Source organism: Oncorhynchus kisutch, linkage group LG17 (assembly GCF_002021735.2).
Source record: "Oncorhynchus kisutch isolate 150728-3 linkage group LG17, Okis_V2, whole genome shotgun sequence".
In the NCBI taxonomy this organism is placed as follows: Eukaryota; Metazoa; Chordata; class Actinopteri; order Salmoniformes; family Salmonidae; genus Oncorhynchus; species Oncorhynchus kisutch.
This window is the reverse complement of record NC_034190.2, coordinates 33876692-33899985: the sequence shown is the minus strand read 5'-3', so window position 1 is coordinate 33899985 and position 23294 is coordinate 33876692. Positions and strand designations below refer to the sequence as shown.

The window sequence follows — 23294 nt, the reverse complement described above, 5'->3', positions numbered from 1 at the left end:
ACACACACACACACACACACACACACACACAAAAGACTAACAAACTGAAAATGGCATTTCCAATGAACTTGTGAACCTCGCTGCGAAGCTTATCTGGAAATTCTTCAAATTCTGCCAGAAAGGCAGATGACCTCCAGCGGTGACCTCACCAGAGGGGGTGCAATGAGCATCACCCCATGTGACACACACCGACTGAGCGATAGCGACTGATGGAGGTGGGAGGCCTGCCATGTCTTCCCTTAGGCAGTGTCCAGCCTGCATCATCCGTGAGTCACAGACAGACATAAACCTGAACGGAGGAATTCAACCAACAAACAAGCTGGCAGGGAGGAGAGAGGGGGGGTGGGCACGGATATGGAGGCATAATGCGCTGTCTGGAAGCAGGCGTGCCAAAGACGCCGTCACTGCCATGCCTTACATAGCATGCAGTCACCTTGGCTTGTTGTGGTCGGTGTTAACCCACCGCCAGTGCAGAATTCTGGGTATGTTTTGCATATCAGAGGGTGAAAACAACCAAGCCTGTTGAGGGTCGCTGCCATCGACTCAGACTCTCTGTCAGAGAAACGGTACACACTAAACGCCTTAACCGTTTCCCCCCTACAGTGCTGTGTGCTGTCATGAGCCTCAGAGCAGTGTCTTCCTCCAGACGCTCCAGTGGATACCTTCCCGAGGCGGAGGCGTCCAGTTCCCTCTGACACTCTCCGGATGGCTCATTCCGGGAAAACCAGAAACATTTTGACACTCAACAGGGTTGCAGCAGTGTCACAGTGCAATAAACCCAGATACTAGAAGAAAAAAAAGTTCCAGGAATAGCGAGAGGCTGACAATCACCACAAACCTGTCTAGTTCAAAGCGGTGTGTTACAGACGGAGACTCGATTCCAAATCCATGTAAGGTGAACTCGTAAAAATAAAAAACGAATGCGTTGACAAGAGGATGATTTTTTTTTTTCAGGACAGTGTAGCCTACATTCTTAATTTTTTTCATTGCCATATGTACACTGAACAAAAATGTTAAAAAAGCAACATGTAATGTTTCATGAGCTGACCTACAAAGATCCCAGAAATGTTCCATATGCACAAAAAGCTTATTTCTCAAAAATGTTCACACATTTGTTTGCATTCCTGTTTAGTGAGCATTTCTCCTTTGCCAAGGTAAGTCATTCACCTGACAGGTGTCACATCAAGGAGCTGATGAAACAAGTTGATCATTACACAGGTGCACTTTGTGCTGGGGACAATAAAGGGACACTAAAATGTGCAGTTTTGTCACACAACACAATGCCACAGATGTCTAAAGTCGAGCGTGCAATTGGCAAGTTGACTGCAGGAAAGTCCACCAGAGCTACTGCCAGAGAATGCAATGTTCAATTCTCTACCATAACGTTATTTTAGAGAATTTGGCAGTACGTTCAACTGGCTTAACAAATCGCAGACCACGTCAGCTCAGGACTTCCACATCAGGACAGCTGATGAAACTGAAGAGTACTTGTCTGTAATAACGCCCTTTGTGAGGAAAATTCTGATTGGCTGAGCCTGGCTCCCAAGTGGGTGGGCCTATGCCCTCCCAAGCTGACCCATATTTTGTTTCAGTATATTTAGATCTTCTTGCAATTGATTTACTGTTTCATGAGTAAATTAGAGCAGATGGTGTTAAACTATATAGCCTTCCTGCATTTTGTTTCAAATCAAAGCACATTCTGCCTAGTAGCCTACAGTCGCATGCTGTTGAGTTTTGACCTCGTTCGATTTTCGTTGTTGGACTATTCAGCTAACAATCACCTCACAATCACCTAATTTCTTCTGAGATTTTAGGTTATTTTTGGTGTAACAGTGACATTATACTCTGCTATTATATGGGTCTCTGTAGAATACTAATGAATCCTTATGTGATCTTCCAAGACATGAATTCATCTTTGATCTTAGACACTCCAGTGGGCTCTGGCAGTACTACTACACCTCCGCAGTGCGCTGCAATGAACTAGCTAATAGCGCACCAGCCGCACCTAGTCTATCCTTTTTCCTCATCCAAAATGTGAAACGAGAGACCACGCGTGGCCGTTTGATGAACATCCGGGAATATGTGGACAAGGAAACGTTGGTTGGTCTCAGTGAATGTCAAACGGTTATCAAGGGAGACTTCTAAAAACGGGATCGAGTGACGTAGCAGCATATCTGTTGAATGAACAACTAATGAGCATGGAGACTGGAGAGCCTCATGGAGACTGGAGAGCCTCATGGAGACTGGAGAGCCTCATGGAGACTGGAGAGCCTCATGGAGACTGGAGAGCCTCACAAGTTTGACAAAAAAGTACCTTAGAGCTTTCAGTCTAATACAGCCAGAGGCGGTTGGTGCCGTTTAAGATTAGGGAGGATGATTTGTTTGTAATGAGCATATCCTTATTTCTATCACAGCATGTTGGATGACTGTCATTCATATTCCATTCACCCGGTTCAGTGTAACAACCATAGGTTTAGGCTACTACATGATACAAAAATGTTCCCCAACCCATCAGGTTGCTACAACCTAGCTTACGAATGAAAGTGTAAAATGTAGGTGCAGAGATTGAGAGAATTTTTTTTGTAATCAAGGTGACAGTCAGGGACACATTCAATACCACCTTGCACTCTCTTGCCTGCATCTAGCTGATCTAAGGTGTAATCATTAGTGCAAATGAGTTTCTATTAGACAAGTTCAGGTATTTTTATCCCAGTTTTGTTTCCGTTTAAGAAACATTTTCAACAGGATTAGCGGAATGAATACACCCCTATCATCTGCACACGCAGTTCACTTTCATAGCAGCCACATACAAAACAGCATGATCACTTTGCTCGTTGTATAATTCCTTCTCGCATCCGTCCTCTCACCTTTTTCCTTTGATTGTGGACTTCAGTGCACAACACAACAGCTGTCTGTGACCAGGCGAAAAAAAACTTTCCAAGCCAAACCTTCATACCATAACCACTACGCACAGTCTACATCGTTTTCACCATTAGCTAACTTCAAAGTCAGCATAGCTACTGGGACTAATATGTCAGTAAACCTGCTACAATCATGCAGTACAGTGTACAGCAAGTAGTTACACCGGCAGGCCCAGGTAGCAAAACATTTGTAAAAACCAAAAGCTTACATAAACATGGAAGAGTTCCAGTGTTGGATAGCCTTAGCCAGCTAGCTAACATAGCACCCCTCTCTGTTAGAACCAGGTGTTTAAACTAGCTAGCTGCATTCACTAGCTAAATAAGTGAATCAAATACCACAAAATATTGCTAGCTCTGATACGTTGGAGGACATCCTCTGGAAGTCATCTTAATTACTGTGTAAGTGTATGGAAGGGGGTGAGAACCATGAGTCTCCAATACAAAACCTAGAAGTCAATGTACCCAGGGACACCATGTGCTAACCCAGGAAGTACTGTCGAGGCTACAGACGACTTTCATTGCAAAAAAGTATGTTTTAATAAATTATTTGGTGACGTGAATATATTTAGTATAGTTATATCTAAGAAGGATAACTTCTGAAAATGTTTTAACATTTTCATGAAGTTCACTGAGGATGGGCCTCCCCTGAATACGGCTATTGACTTACTTTTGTAGCTCTTTGTCAGAAGCACGCTTTTTGTAAGTAACTAACTGTCCTCTCAAAGTTTAGCCTGAAAGGATTTGAGAAATGTGATAGGTATATCGTCAACCAATGACATTGGCCTACGTCTCCTCTTGCGCTGCGCAGAACAGAGCTCAACAACGATTGGAGAAATGTTAATCACCAGTACAACATCCTTATGATACAATATATAGAGTGCGTTCAGAAAGTATTCAGACCATGACTTTTTCCACATTTTGTTACGTTACAGCCTTGTTCTAAAATGGATTGAATAGTTTCCCCCCCCCCCTCATCAATTTACACAGAACACCCCATCATGCCAAAAGCAAAAACAGCTTTTTAGACATTTTTGCAAATGTATTAACAAAGAACTGAAAAATCACATTTACGTAAGTATTCAGACCCTTTACTCAGTACATTGTTGAAGCACCTTTGGCAACGATTCCAGCCTCGAGTCTTCTTGGGTATGACGCTACAAGCTCGGCACACCTGTATTTGGAGAGTTTCTCCCATTCTTCTCTGCAAATCCTCTCAAGCTCTGTCAGGTTGGATGAGGAGCATCACTTTCCCATAAGTGCAACGTGACTGCAAGAGACATGTTGGAATGTCTGACTGAAATATGGGACAACTCTACCTTTTTTTTTCTAAATTTGCGGTGTTTCAATTTGTTGATAAAATGCGGGAGATGATTGTTTGGTCGCGGGACACGGAACAATGGGCTGAAATGCGGGACTATCCCACACAATCAGGGACATGTGGTCACGCTTACTGGGAGGCTGTTTTGAGTTATTCCAGTTGTTCTGTATTCTAGTTGGATCAGATCATGCCCCTGTGTCTCATCAACGGTGTTCAGTGCCATGTGCCGGAGGATTCCGACAACCTCCTGTCAATGTGCAAGAACGTGTGATGCTGCGAACAGCAAGACTCCTTAGCATGTGCCCACATCCCTTCTGCACTCACGCTCACCAGTTAAACATTCTTAACTGTTTAAACATTTGTGTAGGCCTGGATTTTATACGCCTGGAACATCAGATCGGGCCTGCTGGAAATGGCATGCAAAAAATGTAACCGAGCATACTTGAAAGAGAATGCATCTTATTAGCAGCCTCTGCAGCAATCACTCACCCAGTGTGACAATTGGGTGCCTATAAGTCACTCCCCCTGAAAGTAAAAGACCAATAGAAACATCAAGGTATTAGGGTCTCATCGTCACATTTGTAAAAGTCTCTGCACTAAAAATAGACTCTGGGGTTAAGACTGTCAGGCCTAGACATGCCTGTCAGTTTCATTTGCCAAAACCACTGGAAAATGGAAGCAAAAATGTTTATCTTTTTGTTTGCTACCCAAGACAGTCATGAAAATGCCTCGATGTTTTCTGTTTTTCCATGCATATCATTTCATTCCATTTTTGCTTCGATGCCTAGGGAGTTAAGGGAGCTGCCCAAATTAAAATCAGAAGGAGGAGGAAGTGGTAACAAGATCTCTTTTACAGGAAGCAACTAAATCCACTTTAGTAAATTTCGCCTCCACAAAAGTGAACTGATCCAAAAGTGATGGAAAAAGGGACGGTGCTCAGCTCCTGTTTGAGCCAGACGGGTTACGGCGTCGACCATAAAGACACCATGCGTTTGTCCTGCCTTTTAACAGCCAGACAGAACGGTCGGCCAGGCCTGCAGAGACGACACGTCGTGGTGAAGTGCTCGAAGGAGAGCACACCGAAGTGGCGAGGACTTGTTGTGCTGCAGCTGCCAGGCACAATTTTCAATCAACCCTAGAATTACTGAGGGATATAAAAGTAATTAATAAAGATTGCACTGGACCAGCGGGATTTTTATTTTATTATATTCTTTGTCTGTTTTACATAGGGAGGTGCTGTGAATACATTTTCAGCCCGACACTGGTGGAGAGAGATGTCGGTGTGCAGTATGCAAATGGAAATGACATGCTAAACGCAGGGGAGTCGCAGGGAGCCAAGTCAGACATTCTGATTTAGACAGAGGGCACATGGAAGGGCGAGAGTTCTCCTAGCCCACTCAGAAATCCATCTCTTTAGCCTCCGTTTCATCTCAAACTGCAGGTGGGTGGAGGAGTTTGAAAGAATAGGAGGGGGGGGGGGCGCCATCTCACTTGCATCAGCAGGAGGGGTTGACCTCAACAACTTGTTGAAGTTACTTGGTGGTGGAGAGGGTGTTTATTTCCGGTGAACCCATCTCATTACTCCAGCATAGCGTTACTCGTTTATGTGTTTCTAGTTGCATGGATTACTCCTCTGCATGTCTTTATGCATTTGTGAAGGTGCTGTTCTATTCCATTTGCCTGTAAGATTATCTGGGTTATTCCACAGTAAATCCTTGAGACGGCTTGACCGGTCAGAAAAATTCTAAAATGTATCATTTATCTTTTGAAATTGTTGTCATTATAGAGAGTAGGTCATTTAATTTGACCAGGCCTGAAAACCTCTACATATAAGACTGAGTAAATTAGGAAATCATAGTTGATACCTTCCCCTTCAGCGAGAGGCATGGTTTGGGTGAGTTGAGGACATGCAGGAACTTTTGGCTGCCTACCCCCCCCAAACCACTAGTCTATAAACAATGGGGCCCAGAACTCCGGTTGGAGAGGGAGTGGAAGGGGGGATATCGGACCAATGACTAAAGCTGCTCCAACAAAGGGCCCGGACAGGAGCTGGAGCAAAGTCTGAAAATAGGCTAGAAAGAGAGAATAGGCATACTGTGAAAGGGCTGGGATTTTTTTTCAACTTTGGGTGGGGGTATTGGATGGGGGAGTGGGGGGGGATAGAAGTTTGTTATGTTCAGTTTATTCAGGGTGCTTCAAATGTTGATTGAGCTCTGAAATCATAAACATTCAGAAATGTATGCGCAAGCAAGGACCCTGTTTTTTTTGGTTGTTGCTTAAATTCTACTGCAGGCTTTACAATACTGACACCTGTTTGCAATGAGGATTTGTATGGACATAAAAATTTGCTAAATGGATTCCTAAAAAAATGGAATTTTCTTTACGCTTACTAAAACATTACAGTACACAAAACAGATGTATTTTTTCCCCCACATCCCAGGCCTGAATTCAAGATGTATCAAACGGTATACGAGCAAAGCCACCAGACAAGATGGACATCTCAATGTCCCAAATTCATGCTGCCACTCAGGAGTATCCATGACAACCAGCTCACAATCTGAACTATAAACCCAGGCAAACCTCTACCCAGAAACTCTTAATAGAATTAAAAGAATCAGGCTACAGTAAATACAAATTACTTAGGCTTATGCAACACTGTGCGATCAACCATCAAAATCAATACATTCCTCAAATCTTGTAGCCCTAAAACCCTGACAGGCTCAAGACATCTATACTCTCTCTGGTCAAACCCCAGTCCAACCTTAGGAGAAACCTTATTTTTCATATCCATGCTCAGGTTTTGGCAGTGATGAGGCTTGCAGTCAATGCACTCTTCAATTGTGCTGAATGCAGGAGACATGACAACTGAATTGTTTAGAAGGATAACATAACTAGCTCATAGGCTATGTAGGCTACATTAGCCATTTTCATTTGACAGTTTTGAGGCTACAATAGATTGATATTTGGTTGGTAAAAATAAAAAAAACTGTAGGATAAATACACATGTAGGTAGAGTCCATTCTCGTTTTTCCCCCCCTTGTCACAACGGACCAGTCAGTCAAACCACACAAAACGCCCATAACCAAGTGTCTTTGCTGACAATGTCTTGTAGCCTACAGGAACACCCTGTTGCTTTTTCTGACTTCATTTCAGTTCTTGTAAAATATCAGCAAGATCACTATTGGCTGAATGAAACTTGATCTGCGGATACCAACAAAACAAGACAAAACCAAATCAACCTAGACGGTGTCGAAACAGAGCACGAGTGGATTAAGGTGATTCGGAACAATCACACCTGCGCTGTAGTCTGCGCGCTCTGAGAAATAAATACCCCGGGAGGCCACACCTTGCATGCATAACATGGCGAACCGAAACTCGGGAGGAACCAGACGGTATTGTGTAGAAATAAACTTCCATAACAAGTCTTGAGAAATCCAATACCGCCACCTCTGAAATCATGTACGACCGTGTTGATGAGCCACACAATGTAAATGCGTTTCATATGGGACTGTGGGTGGATCTATGGCACAGTTCGGTTGCCGATACCGAACATTTGAATGAACGTGACCCATTGATACACAAAGAAAACGTAAACGTAATAAAAGGACTGGAGAGTACAGAAAACAGGGTCAATGTCCATGGTTCTTACCTTGAATAATCAGAAGTATCCCTGCTGTCACCAACAAACTGTTTTTCATTGGTGATAGGGGGCAATGTTTAGCGTCTCTCGCCATTCTTCTAAAAAGACGAGGTGGATATAAAATCCCCAGCACCACACCAGAACAGACTTAATATTCCTTGACTGATTGCTTCTCAATAAAAATATATCATAGGAACTAGACCGCAAAACAGACCGGAGTCCGTAAACTATAGGTTTGATCTTCAGTCCGACGTCTTATTTTCTCGATTTCAAATTAGAGTCGACTTGACAGTCACACAAAAACATTCAAAACCCCTCCCCGTCTGGGGCGGACGTAGTGCGTACAGGTATGTCTCTGGTGTTCGCTAAATGGCACCAGAAAAAAGTAACACTCATGTTCCGTGTGTCGGTTATCTCCACTAAGCATTCGCACGCATTCTGAGTGGGGGAGTGGTTGTGATGTCACAATATGCCGCCTAAAACCAGAGCCATAGATTAAGGGTGCGTTCGTAAATTCAATCTGGAGTGCCAGAGTACACTCAGAGTGCCCTCTGGTCGTTCGTAAATTCAGAGCATTGTCAGATGGTCCGTTCGTAAATTCGTAAATTATTCTGCGCTCTGACACAATCAGACAAGATTACTCTGAAATCGGAGTAGATAGCCAGAGTGAATTTACGAACGCACCCTAAAATAGTTAGGCAAACTTTTAGAATTGTGAATATTGTTCTAATTTTAGACATTAAATTGCATAGCATGGTTTAAATATTCCCCATGTAATGTTAATGGTAAACTAACATGGCTGCAATATAACGTTGAAGTATCATGTTTATGCATCGTAATGCTCATTCTATACATTCCGTTGTATAGTATTTTTTTGTATATTCCCATGTAATATTAATGGGGAGCTAAAAACGGCTGTCATCGAATGTTGAAGTGTCATGTAAAATGCACATAATGCAGAAACCGCATTGGCCTGAAGCCGCGTTCAAAATAACTGGAATCTCGGAAATCTCAGACATTCGAAACCAAAGCGTTCAAGACAACTGGGAACTCTGAAAAAAACTAGCTCCGACTCGGAATACCAAGTCGGTAACTGGGGCTTTTTTATAGCGCTCAGACCTGAAGATCACTGACGTCATTATTTGACCTCATTTTTTCCCGAGTTCCAAGTTGTCTTGAAAGCACGATGAACGTGTCTCTAATGGTGCTTTAATGACCAACTGGGAACTCAGAAAAGAACAAGGTCAAATAAAGGAACAGGGTTGACAATTTCATCTTAAATCACCCATAAATCTTGTGATAAGGGAAACAAATGGAAGATTGTTGTGTGCAACAGGGAAGGGCAAATGAATGCAAGCTTTAAAAAAATCAATTGTAAAAATTGTTACAAAAAAATGTGCATGTCTAAGGCTAACATAGTTGATGGATAACAGTTGTTATGCTGGACTCACTGAATTTTCCAACACAAAACACCATAAAATGGCAACAACAAAAAAAAGAACCAGCTCACCTTCTTTACACTATGATTTGACTATTAGATGTTAAATGTCTATTTTGAAGAAAAAAACACAAAAAAAAACAAATAGTTTCACCATATTAGTTCAGTTAATATAACAGGGTTGACCTTAAAGTGAATCACTAATCACATGAAATAAATAGTAATCTTCAGAAATGACTGTCAAAGCAACAAAATAACTAGGGATCTACAATGCTGGTGGAAATTTGGGAGAAAAGTTGGGGTTAAATGGATTCAAATCTTCCTGTATGTCACCGAGGGTGCATGGAGGGGCATGTCAAAAGCCTTTATTCATATATTTAAAAAAAATGATTTCTTGAATTCTCCATGTGGTATATATATTAAAGAGAACTTCACTGAATATAACAGGCTTTTAAAATTTCTACTTAAAATATCAAAGACACTCATTACAAAAATGTTTTTAAAAAATCACAATAGAGAACATTCTTGCATATTCTGCTGACTTATATGAATGGTTGATCCATTTTCTGTCTATTAGTCTATACATTTATCACTGTAGGATATGGCATGAATGTTATCATAGTGGTAGACTACGCAGAGGATAATTGGGCTATTTTGAGTGGGTGGGATTCATGATGAATATATCTATGCTGAGACCACAGGTTGAGAGACAGCATAGAAATCAAAATGCTTCAGTTAAAATGATCATGTTGTGAAAAGCAGTGAAGTTTAGGGATTTTCCAACCACGAACACTCATTCCTATGAAACAGGAACTTCCCCAAAATAATATTTGCAGAGCAAATTTTATAGCTGATCAGCTATTTCACAAGTATTCAGACCCTTTACTCAGTACTTTTTAAGCACCTTTGGCAGCTATTACAGCCTTGAGTCTTCTTCGGTATGACGCTACAAGCTTGGCACACCTGTATTTGGGGAGTTTCTCCCATTCTTCTCTGCAGATCCTCTCAAGCTCTGTCAGGTTGAATGGGAAGTGTCGTGGCACAACTATTTTCAGGTCTCTCTGGTGATGTTAGATCGGGTTCCAGTCCGGGCAGTGGCTGGGCCACTCAAGGACATTCAGAGACTTCTCCCAAAGCCACTCGTGCAATGTTTTTGCTGTGTGCTTAGGGTCGTTGTCCTGTTGGAAGGTGAACCTTTGCCCCAGTCTGAGGTCCTGAGTACTCTGGAGCAGGTTTTCATCAAGGATCTCTCTGTACTTTGCTCCGTTCATCTTTCCCCTTGATCCTGACTAGTCTCCTTGCTGCTGAAAAACATCGCCACAACATGATGCTGCCATCACCATGCTTCACCGAATTGATGGTGCCAGGTTTCCTCCAGACGTGGCGCTTGGCACTCTACCATAAAGGCCTGATTGGCGGAGTGCTGCAGAGATGGTTGTCTTTCTGGAAGGTTCTCCCATCTCCACAGAGGAACTATGGAGCTCTGTCAGAGAGACCAATGGCTTCTTGGTCACCTCCCTGACCAAGGCCCTTCTCCCCAGATTGCTCAGTTTGGCCAGGTTGCCAGCTCTAGGAAGAGTCTTGATGGTTCCAAAATTCTTCAATTTAAGAATGATGGAGGCCACTGTGTTCTTGAGGACCTTCAATGCTGCAGAAATGTTTAGGTACTCTTCCCCAGATCTGTGCCTTGACACAATCCTGTCTCTGGACTCCACAGACAATTCCTTCGATCTCATGTCTTGGTTTTTGCTCTGACATGCACTGTCAATTGTGGGACCCTATATAGACAGGTGTGTGCCTTTCCAAATCATGTCCAATCAATATAATTTACCACAGGTGGTCTCCAATCAAGTTGTGGAAACATCTCAATGATGATCAATGGAAACAGGATGCACCTGAGCTCAATTTTGAGTCTCATAACAAAGGGTCTGAATAGTTATGTAAATAAGGTATTTCTGTTTAAATTAAACCTGTTTTCGCTTTGTCATTATGGGTTATTCTTTGTAAATTGATGAGTATTTTTGTTTATTTAATCCATTTTAGATAAGACTGTAATGTAACAAAATGTGGAAATAGTCAAGGGGTCTGAATACTTTCCAAATGCACTGTAAGTTCATTTAAATCCTCTGTTGATCAAATGTGGTATTGATTATAGGTTGGTGTTGTTCGTCCTTACCTCATTTCCAAGATGTCACCTATTGAAATATTTGGCATAAACACACCTTCAGTAACCTTCTTATGTATACATGTCGCTCAGAGGAGAATGTTGCCTCAGAATATCGCCCTGTGATTGGTGGTGTGGCCATAAGCTATGAGATACTTCTCTATCAGCAGTTCATTATCACCGTGGTCACCAGCTGACTCTTTGTCTTGGCAATACTCTCAATCAAACACTCAAAACTGGTGGAGCATCGAAAACCTTCTGTCCTCTAAACTAGTGACCCCCCCCCTCCCCCGTGTGGGTGTACACAGCATACAAATCACCAACTACAGTGTGCCATCTGTTGTCAGTTCGATGCAATTGCGGCCACATATACCACCTCGTGTTCAGGTCATCCTGGCCTTTGCTCCTCAATCTCCTTCCAGGAGGGAATATAAATCAACTCCCACCCCCTGACTGGCTGTCAGCTTGGACCCCTATTGTGTTACTTACCCAAGATGCTTTGATCCACCGCTGGAGCCAGGCAAGCTAACAAAGTGCTCTCTCCCTTATTGTTTTCTTTATACAGGAGCCCATGAATTTTATATGTGGCCCTCTGTTTTCACTCCCATTCCAAGAAGCCACAAGGCCCATATGGTTTCCATGTGATTTGTGTGGATATAGATTCGTATGTTTTTCTATGAGGGAAGGGGACCTGTAGCTTGCCAGATAATCTTTCAATCTGCAAACACATGAAGCGGTGGGTAAGAGGTGGCTGTCCATCACGATAAGGAGCCTGCTGACATGGCTGTGATTGGGGGTCGCAAACAGCAAACGGCAGGGGGCCAGAGCTGTGCCTGAGCCAAATGGAGGCAATGTTCACCATCACTCAACGAAGGGTAGATTGGGTTGGCCATATCATCTGCCACATCTAGCCGGTACAGATGTAGGTCAAAAGGGTCTTAATGCTTAACTTCAGCCCTGGGGTTTATTGGGGGTTTATTAGGGTTATCTCCATGGAGACCAAGGGGTCCATAAACAACAAAGTTAATACCTCCAACTACCACTGGAAATTAGTTCTGCTTGTGAACTGTAAACACTGAAATATTGCACTGTTCAATGGGTAATCTCTTTCAACTAATAAAATAATGTGTTTATCTGTCCCAAAGCTCTGCCAATTGTCTGAGTGGCACCACTGATGGCTCGACCCAACATTCTGCAAGGAGGCTTCAATGGAAGACTAGTCCTTCTACTGTGACATGCAGAGCAACAGAAACACCATGCCTACAGTATCTCCGGGGAAACTAACTGCCAGCCAAAAAGTTGATTTGGTAAAACCATGTCATCAAAAAAGATGACTACAGTAAATGCATCTAATGTTTACTGGCCTCTTCCATCTCCCCCTCTCTGTCAGACCGTGCCATTTGAGAAATTGCCCCTGTGGCCAGAGATCGGCTCAGAGGAATGAGAGCGATTTAACAAGCTGTCGCTTAATGTGATCGTGTATCAGCCGGAGCAACACATTTAAGCGCCGTACGTCTTAGCCGGTGGCAGCCTCCTTCATTTTCTGAAGTGTTGATCTCCCATCTCCCTCCTCTCTCCATCTTTTCCCTCCCCCTCGATATGACTTCCGTCTTCCCCCTTTCTTTCCCTTCCGTCATTAGAGTTTACCCCTCTCCCTTTCCCCTCCCCTATTAGCTGAGCTGTAGCTAAGTGTCGCTTTGGTAAACGCACTCCAAGGGAGCAGCAGATAGTACTGTTCGCTTTAATTAAAGACATTAAAGGGCTAGAGAGACATGGAGCCCCAGGGAGGAAGTGTTCTCACACCTCCTGAAATATTCTTAATTTCTTCCCCTCCCGCTCTCATCCTATCTTCCATTCTCTCCCACTCGTTTCTCTTCCTCTATCTGTTTCTCTCTCGGTGTCTCCGCCACCTCCTCCTTGGTGTTCTCCGACTCGTGAATATCTTCATTAGTTTAGTACTGTGGACTTTGTTTACAGTTAATGAGTGTTTTCCCTGCTCATTTATTTCCAGTACGCTTGTTGCTGGATTTAAGAAAGTGTGTGGGTTTGAGTTTCAGGCACAAGGGTGGTAGCTGTGTGTTTGTGAATATATACTGAAGCCCATATGGGGGTGTGTGTGTGTGTGTGTGTGTGGTGTGTGTGTGTGTGTATTTACAGCTTCTGTGAGTTGGCATTTGTCTCACCTAAAGTGTAGGCTTTTGTCCTCATGCTGAGAGAGCCTCTCCTAGAAGGCGTTGTTGCATCTGGTCCGTCTTGTTTCTCCATATTTGCCATTTTACCCATAATCATTGTGCATCTGTTCTGTTCCCCGTACGGCGTCACCCGCTTCCTGTTTGTGTGTTCGCTCATCCACTCCTCATCTACAATGCACAGCTCACACACAAACGCAACGCCAGGAAGGCGCTTTCTGATTGTCTCACGTACGCTCAACACTGCTCCATAAATAGAAAACCGGCTCACCAGGGGTGAAGACAATGTTTGGTGGACAGATTAAAGGGTGGAGAGCTCATTGAGTGAGGGGCTGAATGGCTAGATTGGTGAGTCTGGTGAGATAAATTATCCTGTTTCATCTCCTCACATTCTCCCAGTGTGAGAGGGCCTGTGGGTTTGACTCATGTCTGCTGCTTGGCCCTTCTGCCATGTGAAAGAGTAGGCCTTTTACTCCCATCTCTTATAGACTTAGCTGGGAACTGGGAATGTAACAACATCTCCACCCTGCTGATCCTCAACACTGGGGCCCCATAAGGGTGCGTTCGGAGCCCTCTCCTGTACTCCCTGTTCACCCACGACTGCGTGGCCATGCACGCCTCCAACTCAATCAAGTTTGCGGACGACACGACAGTGGTAGGCTTGATTACCAACAACGACGAGACGGCCTACAGGGAGGAAGTGAGGGCCCTCGGAGTGTGGTGTCAGGAAAATAACCTCACACTCAACGTCAACAAAACTAAGGAGATGATTGTGGACTTCAGGAAACAGCAGAGGAAGCACCCCCCTATCCACATCGACTGGACAGTAGTGGAGAGGGTACTAAGTTTCAAGTTCCTCGGCGTACACATCACGGACAAACTGAATTGGTCCACCCACACAGACAGCGTTGTGAAGAAGGCGCAGAGAGCATCTTGTCGGGCTGTATCACCGCCTGGTACGGCAACTGCTCCGCCCACAACCGTAAGGCTCTCCAGAGGGTAGTGAAGTCTGCACAACGCATCACCGGGTGCAAACTACCTGCCCTCCAGGACAACTACACCACACGGTCACAGGAAAGCCATAAAGATCATCAACGACAACAACCACCCGAGCCACTGCCTATCCACCCCGCTATCATCCAGAAGGCGAGGTCAGTACAGGTGCATCAAAGCAGAGACCGAGAGACTGAAAAACAGCTTCTATCTCATGGCCATCAGACTGTTAAACATACACCACTAACATTGAGTGGCTGCTGCCAACATAGACTCAACTACAACCACTTTAATAATGGTAATTGATGTAAAAAACAATGCCACTTAATATAATGTTTACACATCCTACATTACTCATCTCATATGTATATACTGTACTCTATATCATCTACTGCATCTTGCCTATGCCGTTCTGTACCATCACTCACTCATATATCTCTATGTACATATTCTTTATCCCTTTACCCTTGTGTGTATAAGGTAGTAGCTGTGGAATTGTTAGGTTAGATTACTAGTTGGTTATTACTGCATTGTCGGAACTAGAAGCACAAGCATTTCGCTACACTCGCATTAACATCTGCTAACCATGGTGTATGTGGCCAATAAAATGTTATTTGATTTGATTGAGACAAGAACGCTAATTTACTGTCAGCAGTGGCGCAGATGCAGAGCAAATGTATCCCATAATTGGCAGTTCAACAGACTTCACTCAATCACGTAAAAGACTTAAATCAATTACGGAGAGAGATCTGATACAGCCTACTGGGAGGATGCTTTCTCTTTCTTTATTACAAGCAGCGGATTTAGAGAAAGTGTCCCACGTAATTGGTAGTTCAACAGCAGTTTGCCCTTGTGGAAGACGAAGTGGGCACTGCTTCACATCCCACAATAAAGCCACCTGCCATTGGCCCCCATTTACTTTCATCCACTGAGAAATAGCCGTGTGACCTGTGGGAAGGTGAGGTGGGAGCCGTGGAATGATAACAAAGACAAACTGTTTTTAGCATTCCCCAACACAGAACCCCGTAGGTGCAGTTAAGTACAACCTTGTTTTGATGACCCCAGAATTCTCCAACACAGACCCCCGTAGGTGCAGTTAAATACAATCTCGTTTGTGAGATTCACAATAATAATGAACTGCTCTTGCGATGTTAACCTCACCACCCCAGATCACTCAAATACCAAGACGCTGGAGGGTTGATATAGCCAAATTGATTAGAATAATAATGAACTGCTCTTGTGATGTTAACCTCAACACCCCAGATCACTCAAACACAGACATTACCGTGCAGATGTAGTCCCATTTGTTTAGAGATTAGGATAGACTGGCGACTGATGGCTGTTCTGTTTACCACCTGTGGACTGAGTTCAGAGAATGAAGCATGCCACCCACTGTGAGATGCTGCTGTGTGAGTGATGGCGTGTGAGTGATGGCCTGTGTGTGTGTGTGCAGGCACGCATGTTTGTGAGACAAAACTTGTGTGTGTTTGATCCTAAGCATATGTGTTCTTATGGGTGGCATAACTGGTCATTTCATTACATGTTGTGATACCAGGGTGTGTTGTATGCTTGGGCAGCGTGTTGAACCCTCTCTGATGAGCCTAATGACAGGGGGATGCCATTAAAGTGGCATGTCCAATTACCGCTACACTTACTCTCCCTTCCCTCTGACACCAGGGCCATCCATCAAAGTTAGTTATCAGCGACATAAAGCCTGGTCATGTGCGATGACCATCCCCCTACAACTGGCATATTAAGGATAAGGAAAAGGGGGAGACCTTTTTTTGTACCAAAATGTGTCCTCCTGCATTTAACCCAACCCTTCAGATTTATAAAATCTTTAATATGTGTTCCAGGCTTATTCGATCCCAAGTTAAGTATCTGACTACAATTTTGGTCAGCTCGAAAAAGGGCCATGAATGTATGAATGGACTCTATCCCATTGCCCACCTGTGGCGATAAGTAATGCATACATTCTCCCCTCGGTTCTACTAAAATTGATTGATTGAAATCTTTTCTAGAATCATACTTTTATAACCTGTTGTTACAGGCCATGTTTTATTCATTATTGAGAGAGTTGCAACTTTGAACCGCAAGCATTATAACCCAGCAAGTCCCATCAGACATTCATTTCCTTGGCCCATTAATATTGTCTGAGTGTAATTGATACACTCATTAAATTGAAACAAGGCTTATGAACAGTACGCTCATTGTGTTCCAGGCACTTACCTCTCAGGCTGTACTAGTGAGTAAAAAGGTTTCCCCCTCCTCTCCTGACTGGTGCTGGAAGCCCACCAAACCAGGGTCAGGAGGAAATAGTAAGCGTCTCATATCCTGTGCTGAGGGCAGAAACAGGTTCTTGGGGGAAGTGGCGGCTGCTCTAGTGATCCCATTAGGCTTCGGTTAAGCCTGTGTGTCAGTCACACCACACCTCTCAGGAACCAGAGCACATACGGGCCAAACTCAGTTTGGCTGGGGTGTCTGACAATATGCTGTGTCAATAAATGCACTGTAATCCATCCATTCCAAGCCTATTTTGGCCCACGCAGTAACTTCTCACCCGCATGCATTCAAAAGATATTGAATTCTCATTGAATTGTGTAATGAAAACATATGATTTTCATTGAAAATAATTTGGAATGGCTGTAAAAATATATCCAGACAGGTAGTTTTACACCAGACACTTTTAAGCCATGTCAAAAAGCCATAGAGTTCACTTAAAAGAACAAGACAGCCCTCTGCTGGTAACAAACAATAACAATGTGAAATAGCTTTTCAGCTCCATGTTCTCGTTACCACCCTCCCGATAACAGTACTGCATTTTCCCTCAAACTACAATTATCCGAGTCAAATAGATTTCCCCCCTCCCTACCATCTCATTTCCAATCGCCTCCAAGGTTCCCAGAATTAACACTGCCTGTTGCTGTGGCTGGCCGAAAAAAGTGTTGCCATGGAAACACAGACAATGTTATACTCTCCCTTGAGAGTCGGGCAGCTCTATAATCTATTCCCCTGGCCGCCTGGGGCAGTCTGCAGAGATCTGACTTGGTATCACGTTAACCAGGGCTTCAGGGCACACCTCACTAACCCGAGAGGAGACGTACTCCAATTGGTGAAAGAAAATCTGGATGAAAAGCCATTAGAAAGGATAGAGAATGTTACCACGACTCACAACCCAGAGCCATAACTCGATGGATATGTACCCCCAGAGGGCCGAAGTACGAGTCATTGGTAATATCATGGTGAATTGAAAAGAAGCTCACACTGGTGATCTTGATGCTCCGCAGAAGATCAATTAAATCCTTGAAGCTGCTGCGTCAACATCACCAGTGTGCTGAAGTTCCTTTTCAATTTAGCACCGTTTCTTAAACCGCGCACCTGGTAATTCAATAGCCACAACAGGTGTGCGTTAAACTTTCTCAATGCGACTCACGGCGAACAGACGTACTTGTGAACTACAGGTTGGAAAATATACTCCATCAACACATTTTTAAATAGATTTTATTTTTTCCCTAATAACGTTGAGAAAACATCCAAACTGTAACGCTCTCCCGCGAGCTGATCTTATAATCATCAAAGTGAAGACGGCGTGCAGTCTTTTGTGACCATACATCAGGTGTAGCAAACCCTCCTTCCTGGAGAGCTGGCTTTTACTCCAGCAGTCCTACGTCAGCCAATCAAGATCCCGAAGGAGCAACTGGTGAGCTATAGTAGGGCGGGAACAAAACCCCGCAGGAGGTTTTGGCAGTCCCTGCTTCACAGCTGAAATCTCGTCGTGTTTTGGACCGATACATCGTTAGATATATGAATCGAAGTCATCAGACAGAAGAACAAAATAAAGTCGGCGTCAACACAACAGATTATGAACGCAGAAAACCCACGCTCAACTTTTTTTGAGTGGACATCTTTACCGCACGGGATAGAATCAAGCTCAAGGAGATCCCATTGTGTGATGAGAGCCTTGCGATGCATTGTTACGGCAGATAAGAATTTGGCGAATTCTCCCAATACCACCTTCATTTAGCCCCATCAACAGCAGGGTTTATTCACAACCCAATATCAAAGTGCTTCGTACAGGAAGTTAGAAAACCTGCAGCCCGTCACTGTCAGCCAACTCGTTTCGAGACTTGTACTGTTCACCAGAGTAGCCTGTGTGCGGCTAAAATAGTTCAGTTCATATCAGTCCCCGGGGTTACCACCAGCTAACCCAAGTACATGCTTTCATTGTAATTCCTCAAACCGTTGCTCAGCATCAGAGTGAGCACTTTGAAAAATGTCAGTTAAGAACAGCCTCTAACCATTAGGTACGAGACCCATCCTACTGTTCATAAGAGCCTCAGTCGCAACTTTTTTTTTTTTTTTTTACCTCCACGAACACTGTACATCTATTTTGACCATACAATCCCCATTATACAAGAATAAAATGGATTCCCCCCCCATAATTCATTGTGGTATGATTAAGGCATTAAGTGTACTCTGGTGTAGGGGTCTGTGACCCACTCCTGCTGTATCAGCGGCAGCCACAGTGGAAGTCTGCGTTGGGGTCCAGCAGGAGGTTCTTGCGGTCGCGGTGCAGGCAGTCCAGGTGGTACCAGGCGTCGCAGTCGTCACACTGGACCCACTGCACCGTGTCCTGCTGGGGCAGGCGGCAGCGAGGCGCGGCACACGGCTCCACCCCCTGGGACACTCCCTCCACCTCGTCTTCGGAGGACGACGAGGAGGAGCTCGAAGAGGACGATGAGGAGGAGGAAGACGAAGAGGAAGGAGGGGGAAGGGAGGGCCGCGGAGGAGGGTGCTTCCTTGGTCTGCCCCGCTGCTTGCTGGGAGGGAGGGAGAAGAGCGAGGTGTGAGCGTCACATTCGACTTTCAACGTATTCACTATAAATCACTGGCATTCTTACCCAGAGGTGATGTGAAATCTGGCAAACTGCCCTGCCCGTCCTCCATCCTCTTTGCAGATCCTTAAGGATGGAGATCCCAGGGTGTAAGTCTTTCCTCCCACCACCACAGGGGAGTAAACTGGGGAGCTGTGAGCCCGTTGTCTTCCCCGCCCAGAGGATGGCGGCGGAAAAATATTCTGCTGGCGAAACACAGAGACGTTCACATTTGGGCCAGTTCTTTGATTGTTTGGGTCAATCTCCCGCCTCTGACGGATGTTGAAGGAAACATGGTTGAGTTTGCCGTTAGCGACGATGGTGTGACAGTTTGCGACCGGTTTGGGCACAGGCACGCGTTTCAGTTCAAACTGGCGTCGTCCATCCTGGTCCGTTTTGGGTAAATGAGCGTGGAAACCCTCAGATTCGGACTTGTAGAGGCGCCTTCTCTTTGTCCCACTCGGTCCGTCTTTCACTCGTCGGTGGTTCCCGGGCTCATCCGAGCTGTCATCCTCCAGAAGGACAGTGTGGGCTGACTTGCGCCTGCTCTTGGATGAGGGCGGGAGTGACTTGGATGAGACCACAGAGGTAGTGGGTGGAAAGGGAGGAGGGGTGGAGGGCGGGACCAAGGATGTAAAAGGAAAGAAGGTGGAGCTTGCGTCTGTGATATTGCCGTCACACCTCCTCTTAAACGTCCAAAGAGTCCCAGTCATCTTGCTCAGGCTTCCGATGGAATTCAGAATGACGGTCGCCCTGTTGAGATCCAAGTTGGCCACCGCCTTGCGGTCCAGGCTCGTTCTGATTCGGTTCTTCAGGTCGGAGGAGAAGGTGCCGGCCTTTGGGATGGTGATGGCGTCGAAGTCCAACGGCCGCACGCTAACCTTCTGGAAGAGGAAGTAGAACTCTGGGCTCCCTCTCTCTGATTGGCCACCGAAGGTGAGCGTGTCACCATCTGAGAGCTCCCATTGGACACCTGGCTGCAGCCGGACCTCATTCACCCAGGTACCTGGCATGGGAAGGTGGAGAAGAAAGCTCAGATGAAAGGCTAGTAGAAGAGTTGAATGAGACCTAAGGAAACTAAACACAAGTGTGTGTAGTTCTAGAATATGTTACAAGAAAATTAACAAAATAAATATTAAATCCCTCCCAAAGATAGAATGACAGACATCATATCAGACTACATCACAGTTTAATGTCTCTGGTGGTGATTCTTCGAAGAACGGTGTACTGTAATCATGTGGGAAGGTGTGGAACTCACTATGGCTGCTCCGATCCTTTATCTGCACCTTCCAGCCCCCCTCGGCTGCTCCCTCCGCTTCCCTCTCAGCATGCAGCTCGGCGTGGATCCGAGACACAGACGTCGAGTCCAGTGTGACGTCACACAGCTCTGCCTCACGGCCCAGCCGGAACACGGAGTGGGTCAGCGCAGGCCGGAACGTGTACAGGTCCCGGGCTGAATCCGTAGAGGACGAGCCGATTCTCAGCAGCTGGAAACACGGCTGGACGCCGGACAGCATGGCCACGACTAACCGATCTCCACCCCAGTCAGTAACAGCTACTTTCTTACATAGAGCTTTCCATTGCTTAAATAGCACTTAAGTCAGTGAATGTGATAACAAAAAAAGCTGTCTGTAATGCTGGTAAAAGCTTGGTTCTTAGTGTGTGGTGTTGAATGAATTTGAACAGATGAAACATTAAAACTCTCGTTTTAACAGTCAAACGTATCGTATACAATCTAGAACCTGCACGGTTATTTGCTGAGTAATGTCACCGAAATATCAGTTGTAAGGCCGTGTACATTTGACTAAGCTAACTAATTCAGAAATTGACACGTAAAAGGCTGGGAGCTAGAAGCTTGAGGTGGTTCAATCTGAAAAGACAGAAGAGGGAACGTTTGTAAGACAGCATACCCATGACTCACTCAACCTGTCTACACCATAGATAGTTAACTTGTTTATATTGCTAATATAATAAATTATGACAATCTATGGATTGATGGCAATTTAGCATCCTATTGCCTAGTGATGGGGAGCAAAAAAGTAGATAGTTACTACTTTGGACGATATTATATCGATACTTTGACTACAAGTATCGATTTGTACATCTACCTTTTGCTAGGTAGTGTTAGCTAGCGTTAGTCGGCTGTACCGGTGCCAAAACTCTGGTACAATATTTTTTTTTATCCAATAGCTTGTTCTCCATCTTTTTAAACATGAACCTATTTTCAGAACTTATTTCCCCGACTGATCAAAGCCAATTTTCTCATGCTCTCTGCAGAAGACATATAGTGAGCAATATGTTTGGAACATTGAATCACAATACATATGATATTGGCACCTAACTATTGTGTTGTGAGGTCCCTGGCAATTCCCAGCTCTATTGCCCTATCTGGCAGCCCTGGGCCCCCCTTTTGTAGGCCCACAGATCAATTTCCAAAAACCAATACACACACACACACACACACTTCCAAAAATATATTTTAGGAACTCAAATCGGGATCTCAGCTTACCGTTGAGAGTTAGAAGACACAGATGCAATTCGAAATGTGGTTGTGCATCAGCAGTTTCTCTTATGATGTCAGTCAGAATTGCAGAAAGGCTACGGCCAGGCCCTGATCACTGTGGCCTCTCATGATGAGTTCAGATTGTGGCCCCCATCAAAGTTGCCCATAGCTGCACCTCAGAAAAGTTGTATACATTTTTTAAAAAATGCATCAAAATAGACGTTTACATGTAGTTGAATTGTAGGTACGACCTTGCCGTTATGAGCGTTCACCAATATGATGCATTGTTCTACGAAAAACGAACAAACTGCATGTAGCTAATAGCTAACGTTACTGTATGCCTGACAGTGCTGCTGATTTGCTAGTGTAGCACAAGGCTCGTGTGGTGAAATGGCACAGGGACAAAGCAGTGGACAACAAGTGAATCACTTTTGTTAGGTAACTAGCTAAATTACAACGAATAGTTTTGCCAAGATTACTATGCAAATGTCAACAAACTAAACCATCGTTACACCGCATCATATTAAGATGTCAAAATACACTACTTGGGAAAAAGCATTTCACAAACAAGGCGTAGACAGCCGGATAGTTCCTGTAATCCACATTGAAAGTCATACCTCCACAAAAGTGGCTCGAATCTGGCGCACTTGAACTCTTATCCACTGTCTAAATATGATGCTAACGCCGCCGATTGTTTCAAACTGTCTATATACTTTAGTCTTTTGATAATTTAAACGTCGTTGTTTGCTGAACGGAGATTTTCGCGTTCTTTTCCCCCAGGAAGTCCTTTGAAATTTGGCGCGCCATCCAGGCTTCCTTGCGCTTGATTCACGCCATTTCCGCCCGCCTCTGCTCTGTCACTCACAGCTGTGGCATAGTTTTAAATGAAACTCAGCTGCACCTGCAGTAGCAACAGGTTGTAGGCCTACTACACCAGATGATGTGATATAACCAAAGGTTGTTGGTGTCCATTACTGAACTTAACAGGTTTGCCTATACCAAACAGTGCCATAGATTTAGCATCTAATCTGCAACTCCCTTTGTTCTTGATTCTGGAAAACAATTTATTTTACATGAGACATGGCCACATGTAGAAGTAGGTGACCGGGCGACTAAAACAGATGCATGCAGTAAGCATATCTCACTCGATACAAAACATATATTTACTATCTTCCTGAGTTTTATATGGTGTTTGTAGAACCACCTGCAACTGGATACAGACATTTTATAAAGTTTTCCTTTATACACTGTTTT

At 44.3% G+C, this 23294-nt stretch overlaps 2 protein-coding genes across 3 annotated transcripts in view; both read right to left on the bottom strand.

Moving 5' to 3' along the window:
* Positions 1–8326, bottom strand: part of LOC109907539 (poliovirus receptor homolog) — an 82362-nt gene extending 74036 nt beyond the window's left edge. The window contains exon 1 of one of the 2 annotated variants that reach the window (XM_020505563.2): positions 7889–8326. In XM_020505563.2, the coding sequence (XP_020361152.1) occupies positions 7889–7973 (85 nt within the window). In that variant the 5' untranslated portion in view covers positions 7974–8326. The remainder of the gene's footprint in view (positions 1–7888) is intronic. The other variant, XM_020505562.2, reaches the window with a different exon arrangement.
* A 9822-nt stretch (positions 8327–18148) lies between these two features.
* LOC109907537 (transcription factor 19) lies at positions 18149–22911 on the bottom strand. The gene is made up of 5 exons (XM_020505561.2): positions 22658–22911; positions 22047–22209; positions 20796–21407; positions 19565–20543; positions 18149–19483 (listed from the first exon to the last, which is right to left on the bottom strand). Exons 3-5 carry the CDS (start codon positions 21052–21054, stop codon positions 19174–19176), a joined length of 1548 nt encoding a protein of 515 aa, XP_020361150.1. The 5' UTR covers positions 21055–21407; positions 22047–22209; positions 22658–22911; the 3' UTR covers positions 18149–19173.
* Between the last annotated feature and the right edge of the window lie 383 nt (positions 22912–23294).